Consider the following 16,492-nt stretch of genomic DNA (forward strand, 5'->3'; position numbering starts at 1 on the left):
TGATGCTCCAGGCATGCAGGATGGATCTGACTAGGAGGGCCCCTCTCACTGCCAGCCCAGCAAGGTCTGGCTGCCTGTCGGTGAGGTGTGGTGATGAGGCATTTTCCATTTGGTTTCTACAGTCTGCTGAGTGAACCACACCAATGAGTCCATTGAGACCGTCTCCTGTAGTATCTGCAGGAAGTTTTGAGCCGAGCACTACCTGACGGACTTGTGGTCAAAGGTGTTGGTCCAGGAGAACTTTCCACAAAGGACAGATGGTGTGGCAGTGTTCAACTGTCTGGGATGTTGCATGGCAATGTGGTCAGACCCATTTTTCGCAACACCAGGGACAGATTGTATCTCAGCACATAGTGGTACATAGTGCCTGATGCAGCCACACATGAAGGTGGTCATCAGCGCGAGGGAAACATTAGGTCCATTTTTGCCCCTGTTATCCAGGGACTTGTGCATCATTGCCCATCTGACTCGCTCCATTTTGAATTCCCAACTGAACTTGAAGACAGTTAGGGAGATTTTCAAGCGGGATTGGCAGGGTCAACCACACCCGCACCAAGTAAAGCATCCCTGAGAGGATTTCACACCTGATGTCCAATTTCTTCCCAGTTATTGAGCGGGAATGTCCTCCTATCATCCCAGTTTCTATTGTGCCTTCCCAATCTGCTCCAGCCAATTCTTGTTGGCTCCTCCAAACCAGATCCCCAGCACCTTCAATTAATCAGACCTAACGGAGAAAGGGACAATGGATTGGTTGGGCCATTTGCATTAAGTACAGAAATGGTTCCACTGCCATGGCTCTGTCATGTTGAATGAGAACCAAGCCTCAAAATTATTTGGTTCGAATGGCAAAATATGTGAGAGACGAGTAATCAAATATCCAAGGTTCAGAGCAAAACTGATGTTCATTTATTATCATCCAGGGAACTGCATGACAATGAGAATGGTGGACCTTCTGCAACTGGGGGATCAGGTTGTTATTAAAGAAACATCTGGAAGAGCAGAACTTTCCCCCATTGACCAGATAACCTAAGAAGCTCTTATCTGGATATTTTAGTGTTTCATGAATTTCATCTCAATTACCTTATTTAAGGTAAATCAAGTAGTTAAATATCTATGCAGTTCATTTGCTATAACTTTGGAAGGAGATCCATAAGATGGATAAGCAAGGGCCATATTTCCTGAAGTTACAATGGACACTATTGCATATACCTTTATAGGCATTTTTGTTTGGTAGTGTTCAGGATTCACCAGCCACATCGGAAAATGTATCTTACGTTACTTCTGATGCAGAGTAGACAAATAATACCAGAAGCATTGATGAAAATTTGGAATTTATGCACTTTCTCCCCTGATTCCTGTAACATCTATTTATTCTTCAACCTCTTTTCTGCACCTCCTTATCTTCACATGTTATGCAAATAGGGAATTTATGTTCGGGAACTTATGCTGGTAGCTCAACCTCCGCTCTGAAAAGAATTAATAAGAAATTATCCAAAGACATGAACTTTGCATCAAAAAGGTTTTATTTATAAAAGGCAAATGAACAAATAGTATCTAGATCAGTAAATACATTTCACCACGGTTCCTGAAACTTAATTAACAGAAAGCAGGTAAAGAGATGCTCTGCTAGGCATTTAAAATGCTGATATAGAAAGTGACTAACCGTTCTTCATGAGTCAGTAATTAGCAGATCAAGAGAAAAGCTGTGTTTTGTCCTGTATGTAAAATTATCATGTATTTGTTTGCCTTGCATGTACTAGAGAAAAGAGCAAAATACATTTAAGTTTTTGAAAAAAATCTGTATGTTTTTTAAATACATAAGTGGAAATGAGCAAATTTCTTTTTCAGCGTTGTAAAATTCTAAGTTGCTAAAAATCAGTTTTGTCAGAATTTGGGTAATTAATATATGAGTCTTTTTTTCTGGACATAAATATTCAGTGTGATAAGGTCAAGGTACAAATTAATGCTCTGGAATTCTTCAGGTGGTATTTTAGGATACCTTATTGCTGGCCACAGCATATTCCATGGTGAATTTTACAATTTCAGTGTAAAGCCATGAGCTTCATGGCTTGGTGGGTGCCAATGCATATGTACATACCCTGCTGGCTACAAGACCAGGCTAGTGAATGCAGGCATGGCTATAGGATTAATTGTCCTCCACAGGTGATGCTGCCCTCTGCTACTCTTTTATAAGAGGTAATGTTTGGAAACTCTGCCAAAACAAACATACCATGGTTTCCGGAGTTATGTTAGGACCTACAATATCTCATTCCCAAGCTGAATTATGGCACTTAATCTGAAACATAACAGGAGTGTGTAGATGGGGCTTACTAAAGAACTGATTAAAACAAAATTAAATATGTTGGCATAACTGACCTCATTATATGCTTCTGAGAATTTCTAAGATTGAAGTTCAACTGTACTATTTTCTTGCTGCTATAATGGTATCAGCAACTTCATCAAAGTTTCATGAAATTTTTAAATACAAAACATAATTCATTTTTACCAGTTCCAAAATAGCTGTGGTGCAGTTTCTCATGTAATGCAACATCCTGCTCTATTTCAAAGCAGCATTTGATAGGGTTAACATTTCCATCTTATTTGCACCATTTCTCACAGATCTCACCTCAGGTAGTGTCTCTTTGAGGGTCAGAGTACAACACCACCAACAGTTTCAGTTATAGGGCAGAATAGGAAACAGGTTTCCTTGTGCAAAGACAACATGTGGGTGGAAATTGCCAAGAAGACACAAACGCCCACTGAACAAAATCGAAAATTCTTATTAAAATGAAAGATTGCCAATTTGGATTTCTACAAGGTTCATTGAGATGGGAAATGTCACATGTAGAAGTCTCGGCAGAGATGTCTGGAAATATCCTGAGGCAAAGTTTTTGAAAGTGAAGGTTGCCCTGATTTTGAGAGAGGTTACTATCTGTGTCTATTCAGAAATGTAAATGCTTGCACAACCTTTATGGTCAAAGTCAGGGAAATCCTATTCTTTTACTCATTTCTGATCTGATATAATGGAGTTGTGTCTCTTACTGTAAGATTTTGACTAACATCTCTGGCCACTTGATTTTGAAGGAGATTTTATTGAAACTAACTGTCAAACCATCTAAGTGGTGCAGTTTGACTAAAATTGCAGGAGACGTGTCTGACCATTAAAGTTGCACTGATCTTGAGACTTCAGTATTAACAGAATCTGCTTTCTGTGACTAAACACAACCTGTTGTGGTTCATACTAATATGGTTAAAAATAACAAGTGAAACAAATTTTGAGCATTCCACTAGGTTTGATGTTATTTGGGCGAGCTGGATGCCTAAAAAAAAAGCGCCAGTTTACAACAAAATCTCACATCGTCCAGTACCCACCATATTAACCAAAAGCATGAACTCACACAGAAATATGCACAAAGCCAATGTATACACTTGAAAATAATTTTCATCTGCACAATGTCATTTCTTTTCATATTTCACAGTTAAACTTCCATATCTATATATTCACATTTACAAATCTGGCACTTTCCCCATTTTTACATAGATGTCATCATTCATACTTCTTCTGATTCCATCTGATTGTTCAGTCTTGTTTCTTTCACCTGCTTGGACAACATTGTACCACAAAATTACTCTTTTCAAACAAAATGGACAAAACCATATATACATTTATACAATGAACTTAGATTATAAAGTGCAAAGTACAAATTCTTCTGGAGGCGATTCAATACCTTGATTGGTGAGCAATTGTAAGTAATTATGAGTGTCATGCTTTTACACGCTTAGTTACAGAGATGAATTGAGGATCACTGAAAACTGGTTTCAATTTAACAAGTATTAGAACTATCCTGCAAGTGAAACAGAGGGCTATAGATTAAAATAGTAATTTTGAATTATATTTCAATTTTAAGACTACAAGGTTTGTAATCTTTCCAAATGGAAAATCGTGTGTAATGGGAAGCCTGCATAATAAAGGAACAATTGGATTTTGCCCTCCCACAGGATATAAATAGGCCACAATGCTAGCAATTGGCTATGAGTGTACTATGTACAAACACAATCTGTGGCTCCAATAGAATCAATATGGGAAGATAATCAAAAGATAAATCTCCAAGCTCATTATATCTGTACATATAGCATTCATAACAAGGTGGATGAACTGATGTCACAAATAGAAATAACTGGATATGATCTAATAGCTGTCACATGCCAGCTTCTAAGGTCCAGGGTTGAATATGGCAGAGTATTTGGTAAAATTACGATCTAAGATTAGCTTTATTTGTGACATGTATACTGAAATGTTAAAACCTACAATGAAATGCGTCAATGACCAAGAGAATCTGAGGATTGTGCTGGGGGCAGCCCGCAAGTGTTAGCATTTTTCTGGCACCAATGTATCATGCCACTACTCACTCACCCTAACAGTATATCTTCCTGGAATGTGGGAGGAAACTGGAGCACCTGGAAGAAAACCATACTGCCATGGGAAGAATGTGCAAACTACTTACAGACAACATTGGGAATTGAACACTAATTGTGATTCCTGGCGCTGTAAAGTGATTGCACTAACAGTCACATGATCACGTCACCCCACAATGGAAACAAAACAAATAATAGAGGTGCTGTTGCCCTTTAGTAAAGGATCAGATCAGATGAGAAACGTAAAATCACCTTGTCCCAATGATCATAATGTAGAGTCAGTTTGGGTAAAGATAAGAACTAATAAAGGACAGAAGTTGCTGCTGGTTAGATTCTCTTTTGATTGTTACCTGGCACTTTCATGGTATGATTGCTATTTACACCACGTGTCAGCCCATGCCTGAATGTTGTGGAAGCCGCTAAGGGGAAAAGTCATTAAAGATGCTGTCATATGCATTGAAACAGGATTAACTAATAATTCTAAAATAAACTATTGATATTTAAATAATTAAAAAAACACTTTGGGGTTTAACAGTGAAACTCTTTTGTCAGAACCTAGTGGATTATATTTTCAGAAAGCAAACAGCAATGTGCAATTAACAAGATGGCTAAAATGGATTTAGAAGATAAATGGAAAAGGTAAAATGGTAGGCAAGAAGTGGGACGACCCTGAAATACATAATACTTCAATGAGAGATAAAGACAATTAGGATGATGCAAAAGTGGCCCACCAAAGAATTCAAACTCAGTATCAAATTGAAAGGAAATGCATATAATGTGCGTGCTTGGTTCGTGATAGGTTTGAACACGGAGAGACCTTTAGAAACCAGCAAAGAATGACTGACAAGTAATAAAGAAAGATAGCATGAATTGTGAAAGTAAACTAGCAGGGAAAAAATAAAAAATAAAAAAGACAGAGCTTTTTGTTTGTTATGTACAGCAATATGGGAAGTGTTATTAATAGGTCAGCATTGTGAATAGTGAGGAGGATAGTCTCAGGCAACAGAAAGTATTGATCAGCTGGTAAATTGGGCAAAGCAACACAGATGAAATCCAATCTAGATAAATGCCAAGCGACGCATTTTAGGAGGTTAAATATTGATAGAGTGTACACAGTAAACAGGAGGGTCACAGGGGGTTTTGATGAACAGAAGGAGCTAGGAATGCAAGTCCATGCAACTCTAAAGGTGAAAGAATTGGGAGACAGGCTGAAGAAGAAGACACTTGGAGTGCTTACCTTCATCAGACATAGCATGGGATATAAGAGCAGGGACATTACCTTACAGCTTTATGAAACATTGGTGAGGCTGTGTCTAGAATGTTGAGTGCAGTTTCAGTTATCACAGTATAGAAAGTATGTGATAACTCTGGAAAAACTGCAGAGGAGATTCATCAGGCTGTTGCCTAGGTAATGCCCTGGTAAAGGTTTTATTGATGACCTTGCAGTGTATTTCATGTAATGGTTTTTCTATAGAAGCAGTGTATTCCACCGGCAGTGCTTGGGTTACAGTTAAAGATAAGGGATGCTGCAGAATGTGTGTGCAGACACTGGTGCAGGTCGAGGTCTTTTTCAGTAGGAGATGGAGAGACAAGGAGCTGGAGAGAACTGGCTGTAGGATTTGATCCAGTGGGAACATGCGATCTGACGGAGCCTAAGAGGGGAACTTCTACTGAGGAGCAGCGAATATGAGTTGGTGCAGTGAGTACACGTCAGACACAGTCTTCTTCAAATCTTTTTGAAGATTTGAGCTCCACCTGTGCACATTTAATTGTTTAATTATAGTGGGCCCTTTTGTTTTTTCTTTCTTTAATAACTCTTCGACTAAGTTAACATTCACATATATATACTCTATATAATTGTACGCAGTATACGATCTGTTATTTCTTGCTGACAGGTGATTGCATGGGGCATTAAATCAAGTAGTATTCGCACAAACCGGGGTTTGGGGTGGGTGATGCATCCCAACCTTATGGGTAAGCTGGGACCAAAGGTGCATACACCCTATCACAAACAAGGGAAAATCTGCAGATGCTGGAAATCCGAGCAACACACAAACAAAATGTTGGAGGAACTCAGTAGGCCTGGCAGCATTTTGTGTGTGTTGCTCGTATACACCCTACACACGCAGAGCCTAAAAAAGGTGGGTTTCTTTCCAAGGAGTCAAGTGGCTGTCAGCAAGGGGCTAACAATCCACATTTCTAGAGATGCCCTGTAAAAAGGTGTTTCATTGTGGAGGCTATTTTCCAGTATTGAATTTGTGGAATGCTGTGTGATTGCCCTAAGAATTGATGAAGTGGGAACACGAGGAAATCTGCAGATGCTGGAAATTCAAACAACAACACACACAAAGTGCTGGTGGAACACAGCAGGCCAGGCAGCATCTATAAGGAGAAGCGCTGTCGACGTTTCGGGCCGAGACCCTTTGGCTGGACTCATTTTCCACCTATCTCAGTCCTGCCAAAGGTCTTGGCCCGAAATGTCGATTGTTCTTTATTCCATAGATGCTGCCTGGCCTGCTGAGTTTCTCCAGCATTTTGAGTGTGTTGCTCGGATTTGCAGCATCCAGAGATTTTCTCTTTTTTGTGATTTGCTTACTTGTAACTAACGCTTGTGTTCTGAGCTAGGTAGATATCTGCAGCGCAGATAAATTGTTGTTTAGGGTTTTAAGTACTTTTAGAGCATTAGGGAAAGTCATGGTCAGGGAGTAGCAGTTTGACCGAACAGCAGGGAAAGATGTGGTGTTAGTTCAGACTAGCTCTGATGTGACATCAATGGATCTGGCTGTTACCCATAAGAATACAGATGTCGCCTGCTTTATGAATGTTCGCTTTACGCCGCTTCGCTTTTACAAAAGACCTACATTAGTAACCTGTTTCCGCATTACAAAGTGGATTTTTGCTTTTACGAAAATTTTTCCCATACAAATCAATGGTTCTTCGCTTTACGCCATTTTGGCTTAAGAAAGGTTTCATAGGAACACTCTGCCTTTGTAAAGGGGGGGGCACCTGTACCCAGAGAGGCAGGGCCTTGGGCTGTCCATACTTTCAGAGAGAGGGGAGTGTAGGCAAGAGTGCTGAATTGGAAGCTGAGTTTCCCGTAGAGGGCAGAGACTATAAAGACAAGTTGCTCTTGTTTCTGTAGAGTGAGGGGAAGGAGTTGTCTGATGTTGAAGGCCAAATGAGCCCTCCAGTGAGAGGTTAAACTTCTCAACTGGTATCGCCCCTTATGTTCCTGGTGGATAAGTGGAAAGAGCATCGGCAGAGAGTCAAAGTTCTCAATAGCTGAGAAAGTTCTCAGGAGTGAAACCCACCCCTGAGGGGAAGGAGGAATATGAGACTTGGGTGGAGCAGACCTCTCAGATGCTGGATGAGTGGCGGTGCTCTGATAATGTGAAAAGACAGCAACTGGTAGAGAGTCTGAAAGGTCCGTCTGCTGAAGTACTGCGGTCCTAGATGGCAGAGAACCCCTTTGCTACCTCCAAGGGCTACTTGATATGTTAGTGTTTGTCTGTCCAGACCCAGACGAGAAGGGTGAAGCTTCAATTCTTGTGGGAAGAAATACTCCTATAGCGAGGAGCCTGCAAGGGGAGATTGGGAGAGAGTATTCTGAAAACCTTGTCCATTCACCTGGTGCTCAGAGCTGGATTTGAAGAAGTGAAAGCCCATCCTAAGCTGGATGGTGAGCAGAAATGAGGAACTGCGTTCCCCAGTGACTGTAATGTCTAGTTTTCCTGTGAGAAAAGCAGGAGAGAGACCATCTCCTGGAATGGGAAAGTGGACAGCCAAGTCATTCAACTTTGGTGACTCCCCGGTGCCTGGAGCTTGGAAAAAAAGACGGACAGAGAAGGTGTTAAAGTTTGAAGATGTTTTTTTCTACTGATGAGTTTGATGTGGGTTGTTCCAAGAGTACTCGCCCCACCATGAAAGTGACAAAGGACACCCCTTTCAGAGAAAGGACTCGGTGAGTGGCACATACCCAGGGGTGGAGGATGTTCAGCAGCATCTGCAGAAATTGGGATTACCACTGAGTCCAGCAGTGCCTATGTGTCATCCGTAGTGGTGCTGAGTAAGAGGAATGGGAAGGTACAAATGTGTGTTGGCAATTGGAGACTGAACCAATGCTCAGTCTCCAACTAGAACACAGTTTCAAGGATTGAGGACACGCTGGCCTGACTGAGTGGAGTGAAATGGTTCAGTGTGCTGGGCCTAAGGAGTGGGTATTATCAGATATCCATGAGTGAGACTGACAAGGAGAAGAAGGCATCCATATGTTCATTTGGATTCTTTCAGTTTGAAAGGATGCAGACCATATCAAGAGCACCAACTGCTTTCCAGCATGTCGTGGATAAAACTGTAGGGGATATAAACTTGCTTGAGATGCTGGTTTTCCTGGATGATCTCATGGTGTTCAGATCCACCTTGGAAGAGCACGAGGTGAGGCTACTGAAGGTGCTAGGCCACCTGAAAGCTGAAGGGTTAAAACTGTCATAGGACAAGTGCCAGTTATGTCAACTATGTTGGGTGCATAACCGTGGTCCGTCAAAGGTAGAGACAGTGATCACATGCTATGGGCCAAGAACATGAGTGCTCTATGATCGTTCCTTGGATTCTGTGGGTACTATGACAGGTTCGTGAAGGACTATTCCAAAGTCAGTCACCCTTTGATTCAGCTTCTGTGCAGTTCTTGGAGAAGAAAGGGAGGAGGATGAAAAGAGAAGATGGTAAGGTTTATTATAGCCCTTTGGGGTAAGATGGGATGCAAAATGCAAAGAGGCCTTTCAGTTGCAGAAGCAGTTACTAATGAAAGCAGCTGTACTGGCTTTTGCGAACTCCCAATTGTCTTATGTATTGCATACAGACATCAACAGAGAGGTCTTAGGTGGCATTCTCTATCAGAATCAGGGCACAGGGTTGAGACCTGTTGCTGTTGTCAGCTGGAGTCTGTCACCCACTGAGCGAAACTACCCCATGCACAAATTGGAGTTTCTGGCATTGAAATGGGCCAGAAGTTAAGTTATATGATTATTTATATGGTGCCAAGTTCGAGATGAGGACTGACAACAATCCATTGACTTATATCCTGACCTTGGCAAAGCTGGATGCTATAGGCCTTTGTTTGCTGGCAGGGTAGTCTGCTTATGATTTCAGCCTGAAGTACTGGCCGGGGAGCCAGGACATTGATGCAGATGTATTGTCCCGACATGTGCATGAAGGGCTGGAAGTGGACGGAGAGTGGGAGAGCGTTCCTGCCGATGGAGTTAAAACAATGTGCCAATTTTCCACCACAGAGAAGTCAGAGGCAAGGGCAGGGCTGAATCAAGCTGTGGATCATTTGGGAGCTTCTGATTGCACCATTTCACAAGTCTGCAACCTGGCAGCTCTGAATACGAAGCAGTTGGCCGCATTGAGTCCTGGGGAAGTGGCTACTGCTCAGTGAGATGCCCCTTGTACAGGTACCATTTGGTCAACCATCAAAAATGGACGATATGGCCCAAGTTGAAAAGACGAAACACCCTGGCACACCTCTGCTGCTGAGAGAATGGAACAAATTGGAGTTGAGGAACCAGTTTTTATACTGAGTCACATCTCCTCCAGACAGGCCACGGCATTCCCAGTTGATTTTGTCTGAGAGGTATCAGAGGATTGTGCTGAAGTCACTTCATGATGATTCAGGTCATTTGTAATTTGATGGATCCTATGGATTGGTCTGAGATTGGTTCCACTGACCCCGAATGAAACCTGTGGTCAAGGAGTGCTGTAGGTCGTGTACTCGATGTATTTGGAGGAAGATGCTGCCTCTCCTTTATCCCATTTACAGAGCACGGGGCCACCTGATCTGGTATGTATTGATTTCCTCTCCCTAGTGCCTGATTCCAGTGACGTGGTGAATGCTTTGGTTATTACAGATCACTACACCAGATATGCTCAAGCCTTCCCTACAAAGGGTCCACTTTGGCCCAAGTGTTATGGGAGAAGTATTTTGTTCATTATGGCCTTCCCAGATGGATACATAGAAATCAGGGAAGAGATTTTGAGAGTTGGCTCATACATGATTTACTGAGCATGCTTGGAGTTGAGAAGATGAAGACTATGCTTCATCACCTGCAAGGTGATCCCCAGCCCGAGAGGTTCAAACAGACTTTGCTAGACATGCCAGAAGAACAAATGGAATCAGCATTTTGGGCATCTGCTCCACTGCTACAACTGTACACAGAATGAAGCTACTGGATGCTTGCCATACTATTTGATGTTTGGGCACAAAGACGATTGCCTGTTAACCTTTGTTTTGAAACTGCTGTGGAAGATTTGCCACAGAAGACCAATCTTAAGTATGTGGCTGACATGAGGAGGAAATTGCAAAAGGCATATGATCTAGCAGAGGTCTCTGCTACCAAGCAGAATCATGGAAATAAGAGGAGACATGGCCAAAAGATTAGGTTCTTCCAACTGATGCCTGGAGACAGAGTTTTCATAACAAATTTGGGGCTAACAGGGAAGCATAAGTTTGCTGACCACTAGGTGGCTGTACCTTATGTGGTGGAGAGTCAGATGCTAAATGTGCCAGTTTTCTGGGTGAAGCCAGAAGACGGGAATGGACCTGTCAAAATTCTCCACTGGACCCGCCTTCTACCTCTAGGACAAGAGATACTTTTTGACCCAGAGCTTGACATGGACCCTACGCCTAGTAGGAGGACTTGGCACCAATGTGGGAGAACAGAAAGATAATCAGTGGAGAGACCCAAAGGGGACTTAACAACTGAATGATATACAGACTCAGAAGATGAGGAAATGGGGATATGTAATATGTTACCTTATACAAACTCCCCAATAATTGATAAAGAGATTCCTGAACCTCCCCACGCTGTTGTGGATGTAGCTGGGGAACTAGGCAGTGAACAGGCAGGCTTGCAGTTGGACAATGAAGGGAAACTGGGCCCCAAAGTATTTGGGGATGAAGCTGAGATCAGTTGAGTGATGGGGGAGCTGAGTCACCAGATGGCATGAGAACTGGACAGGGCGAGGCCTCTCCAAGTAGACAGGAAGGATTCCAAGCAGTGTCTGAGACTGAACAAGTAGATGATGTGATAAGGAGTCAGGAAACCTCCAGACAGGCTGGCATATGTTGTGCCAGGGGAACAAAGTGTTACTCCTATCCCCCGCGTGAGATATGTCACTACCATTTACAAATGGATTGCCAGTCCTGACTTAGAAACATAGAAAACCTACAGCACAATACAGGCCCTTCAGCCCACAATGCTGTGCTGAATATGTACTTACTTTAGAAATTAGTGTTACCCATAACCTTCTATTTTTCTAAGCTCCATGTACCTATCCAGGAGACTCTTAAAAGACCCCATTGTATCTGCCTCCACCACTGTTGCCGACAGCCAATTCCACACATTCACCACTCTCTGCATAAAAAACTTACCCCTGACATCTCCTCTGAACCTACTTCCAAGCACCCTAAAACTGTGCCCTCTCGTGTCAGCCATAAGTGGTGTGCCACAGGGATCAGTGTCGGGTCCACTGTTGCTTGTCAGAAATATATTTTATGGACTTATGGCCTTACATTAATGATATGGATGAAAAAGTACATGGCATAATTCTTAAGTTTGTGGATGACACCAACATTTGTGGTGTAGTGGATAAGGAAGAAGGTTGTTTGTTACAACAGGATTTGGACAATTGGGAAAGTGGGCAGACGAAATGACAGATAAAGTTTAATTCACACAGGTGTAAAACAATGTATTTTGGTAAGTTAAACCAGGACAGGACTTGCACGGTGAATGGCAGGGTCCTGGGGAGTGTTATTGAACGGAGACCTGGGGGTACACATGCATAGTTCCCTGAACATACAACACATTAGGACAGGGTGATGAAAAAAGTGTAAGGCATACCTGCCTCTTGAATACATGAGTTAGGATGTCACATTGCAGTTATTTGTAAAAATTATTAATTAGAACATATTAGGATTATTATGTTCATGCAAAAAAGTTGTAATTAAGCTGGAGATGGGGCACTCGCAAAATTCCTTTGAAAACTGTATTATCAATGAGTGGTTGATAAATTTTTGGTGGGAGGAGAGTGTAATGCCCTCGTGAAGGTTTTACTGCTAATGTTGCAGGGAATCTCATGTAATGGTTTTTCTGTAGAAGCAGTATGTTCCACCAGCAGTGCTTGGGTTATCGTTAAAGATAAGCAATGCTTCGGAATGTGTGTGTCATTCAATCAGGAGGGTGGAACTGGGAGAAGATTTGAGAGAACGCTGGGGGAGCAGATGGGAGAGATGGAGAGAGAAGAAGCTGGAGAGAACTGGCTGTAGGATTTGATTCAGTGGGAACATGCGATCTGACGGAACCCAAGAGGGGAACTTCTACTGGGGAGCAGCGAATATGAGTTGGTGCAGTGAGTACACGTCAGACACAATGGCTTTTGGAAGATTTGAGCTCCACCTGTGCACATTTGACTGTTTAGTTATAATGGGTCCTTTTTTATTTTTTTCTTTCTTTTCTTGAATAACTCTATGGTTAAGTTAACATTCATAAATATACTCTATGCAGCGTACAATCTGTTATTTCTTGCTGGTGGGTGATTGCATGGGGCATTAAATCACGCAGTATTCACACAAGCCAGCATGTGGGTAGGCGAGGCATCCCCACCTCTTGGGTTTGACAGGACCAAAGTCGTATGCACCCTTGACGTGTGGAGCTTGAGAAAGGTGGGTTTCTCGCCATGGAGTCAAGCGGCTGGTAGCGAGGGGCTAACAAGCCGCTTTTCTAGAGACACCCAGTAAAAAAGAATGAAATGTCTCAGTTAGGTGGAGAGATTTAGCAGGCTGGGATTACTTCTCCTGAAATGGGGAATAGGGGGACCTCATCGAAATGTACAAAATTGTGAGAAAATAGATCGGGTAGATACTGTAGTGGTAAACCTTGTCACACAACATAGCATTTATAACCAGAGAGCATAGACTTAGGTAAAAACTAACAGGTTTAGTGGAATACAAGGAAGAATTTATTTTCTCCCAGAAGGTGATTGGAGCTTGGAATGCAGTGTCTGAGAGGGTGCTAATCTCACTGCATTTAAGAAGTATCTAGAAGACTACTTAAATCAACGGCTCCCAAACGTTTTTGGGTTACCATCCCCTTTCTGGCCATTACATAAAATCTATAAAGAATTTTGATTTACGATGCACTGTGAAAGAAAATAGGATGAACTGCAAATTTAAAGTTGTGGCAAATAATTGGAAAAATTATCAAATCTACTAAAAGCTACAAATAACATTATTTCTGTATTCATTTGCAGTAAAAACTATTTTCATCAACAATTTTAGAACGTGCAGTAGTAGTCCAACCATTAACTACTTCATTGCTTTTCAATGGGCCTGGCACTGTGATATCAGCTACTCAACATCAGGTTAAATAGCACTCAGAAGGAGTCTCAGATCCCCATACTCAGTAGTTTGCATTCCATTTCATTGCTTTGAAAGAAGTTGGGCAACTGCATTGAAATTGTGCTCCACTCAATGTGACGTTGGAAAGGCAATAAAGAACACCTTACCCTTTTTCCACAGTGCAGGATTGTGTTCAGAGTTACAGATTTCAAAGAAACAAGGTTTCGAAGTATATTTATTATCAAAATACGTATTTAGTATTCAACCCTGAGACTTGTCTTCCCACAGAAAGCCAGGGGAAAAAAAACACCATGGAATCTATTTAAAGAAAACATCAAACACCCAGTTCATGAGAAAAGAACAAATCATGCAAACAGCAAAAAAGCAGGCAAATAGCATGCAGAATATTAAGCACAATCTGCATAGTCCCTAGAATGGTCCAGCCAGGAGTGGAGTCAGTTCAAATTAGAGCTGTGTTAAACTTGGTTCCACGCCAAAAGCACTTAGATCAAATTGCGCAAATAACAAAAAAAGTACAAAACAACAGAAACTCATGGAACATGAATTGCAAAGTCCTGCAAAACAAGTCCACAACCACGGAGTGCATTCAGTGCTGAGGACATCAAACATCAAACCACAAAGTTGCCTAAAAACGCCCCACAGCCACGAACCATGGCACCGAGGCTTTCAAGCATACACCTTCCTCCAGCAGCAACAAGAGGGAGACTAGTTAAATGCTGAACACCCACTCATCTTCCACTCTCATTATTGTTGATTTCAATCTTGCTTGACCTTTTAATTGGCAAGGAGTAATAGAGCTGGCCATGGGTTTGCATTTCGCCATAGAGAAATGATGGCTGCACACTCTCCTCCCAACCTCGCCAAATTCCCCAGGAAACAGGAAGAGTGCCAGATTGCTCAGTTGGCCCAAAAACACGGAGGAACATTGGAACTACAGACCACAATTGATCGCAGTGCAGAAAAGAAGCATATTTAAAAGAAGAAGGTGTATCTTTCGTGAAAACTTTGTCAATCTTTCATATGCTACAAAACAGAGTCTGGTACAATGGTCACCTCTATCTATGTCCTTGGTAGGTCGTATCAATGTTGTCAAAATGTATGTTCTCCCCAAATTTTTATACTTATTTCAATCTATCCCAATTTTTATTCCTAAATCTTTTTTTGATTCCTTAGACTCTATTATTTTGTCATATCTGTGGCAGAATAAGCGCTCTAGAATTAATAAAACCCACCTCCAAAAATCTAAAAAAGAGGGTGGCATGGCCTTACCTAACTTTCGCTTATATTACTGGGCAGCTAATATACGTTGTGCTGCCTTCTGGTCTTTCTTCCACGGTCAACCTGAGTGCCCTAACTGGGTGGCAATGGAGTTGAGCTCCACTAAAGAATTATCTATATCTGCACTTCTTGGCTCTGCACTCCCTAGCAGTCTGCCCAGATCAATAGCTAATCCTCTGGTTAGACACACTTTGCGTATATGGGCTCAGTTCAGGAAATGCTATGGTTTCCAGGGGTTTTCCGTTTCTAGCCCTGTCGCACATAATCACCTTTTTTTACCTACCACGTTCGATTCAGCATTCCATGTTTGGTACAGGAAGGGCATTAGACATTTTGAAGATCTCTTCATTGATAATCGCTTTGCTTCTTTTCAACAGCTCTCTGTTAAGTTCAACCTGCCTAATGCTCACTTTTTCAGATATCTCCAAATCCAACACTTTACTGCTCCTTTAATTCCTAACTTTCCTGAAATGCCTGCGAAAAATGCTATGGACCTATTTCTTTCCATTAATCCACTAGGTAAAGGTTTAATTTCAATTATCCAAGATAAACTAGCAGCCTTATGACAGGCCCCTGTGGATAAAATTAAAATGGCCTGGGAGCAGGATTTAAATATCTCCTTAACCGAGGAGAGCTGGGACTCAGTTCTCAAATCGGTTAACTCAACCTCTCTTTGTGCTCGCCATTGTCTCTTACAGTTTAAGATTGTTCATAGAGCCCATATGTCTAAATCTAAACTATCTCAATTCTACCCTGGCATTAGACTGCTCTGTGATAAATGCAAGAGGGGCGTGGCCTCTCTCATCCATATGTACTGGTTCTGTCCTAGCTTGGAGAAATTCTGGAAAGATGTCTTCACTACATTATCGGGTATTCTGAATCAGCACCTAGAACCTAACCCCTTAATTGCTCTGTTCGGTTTTTGGGGTGAGACAGATTTATGTCTGGGTCCGACCAAATGCCGAATACTATCCTTTGCCTCTCTCCTGGCGAGACGCTTGATCCTCCTTAGATGGAGAGATGTTGCCCCGCCCACTCATGCGCAATGGCTTAACGACATTATGGCCTGCTTGGACCTCGAAAAAATTCATTATTCAGTTCTCAATTCGGATTTAAAGTTCCATAAGGTCTGAGGGCCTTTTATCGAGTACTTTCATAACCTTCCTCTTGACTAGGGTTTTTTTTTTCTTTTCGGTCCCTTGCTTTCAGCTCCCTTTTTTTTCTGGTAGTAGGCATTATTATCCTCTGTTGCTAAGTGTATTCACAGTCTGGGAGTTTGACTGTCTGGACTTATACTCTATATTGTGCGGTGGTTGGTCTGGAATTGTTTTTTTTCTTGTGTTGTGGGGTTTGGGGAGGACACTAAGCTCACTTGTCTTTAAT

The 16,492-nt window shown here is 41.9% G+C and overlaps 1 protein-coding gene across 2 annotated transcripts in view; it reads right to left on the reverse strand.

The window, feature by feature from the left end:
- Positions 1-1,683: 1,683 nt before the first annotated feature.
- Positions 1,684-16,492, reverse strand: part of LOC140727304 (uncharacterized) — a 36,328-nt gene continuing 21,519 nt past the window's right edge. For both annotated transcript variants that reach the window (XM_073044566.1, XM_073044565.1), the window contains one exon: positions 1,684-3,599. In XM_073044566.1, the coding sequence (XP_072900667.1) occupies positions 3,508-3,599 (92 nt within the window). In that variant the 3' untranslated portion in view covers positions 1,684-3,507. The remainder of the gene's footprint in view (positions 3,600-16,492) is intronic.

The sequence above is a fragment of the Hemitrygon akajei genome, chromosome 5 (assembly GCF_048418815.1).
Source record: "Hemitrygon akajei chromosome 5, sHemAka1.3, whole genome shotgun sequence".
In the NCBI taxonomy this organism is placed as follows: domain Eukaryota; kingdom Metazoa; phylum Chordata; class Chondrichthyes; order Myliobatiformes; family Dasyatidae; genus Hemitrygon; species Hemitrygon akajei.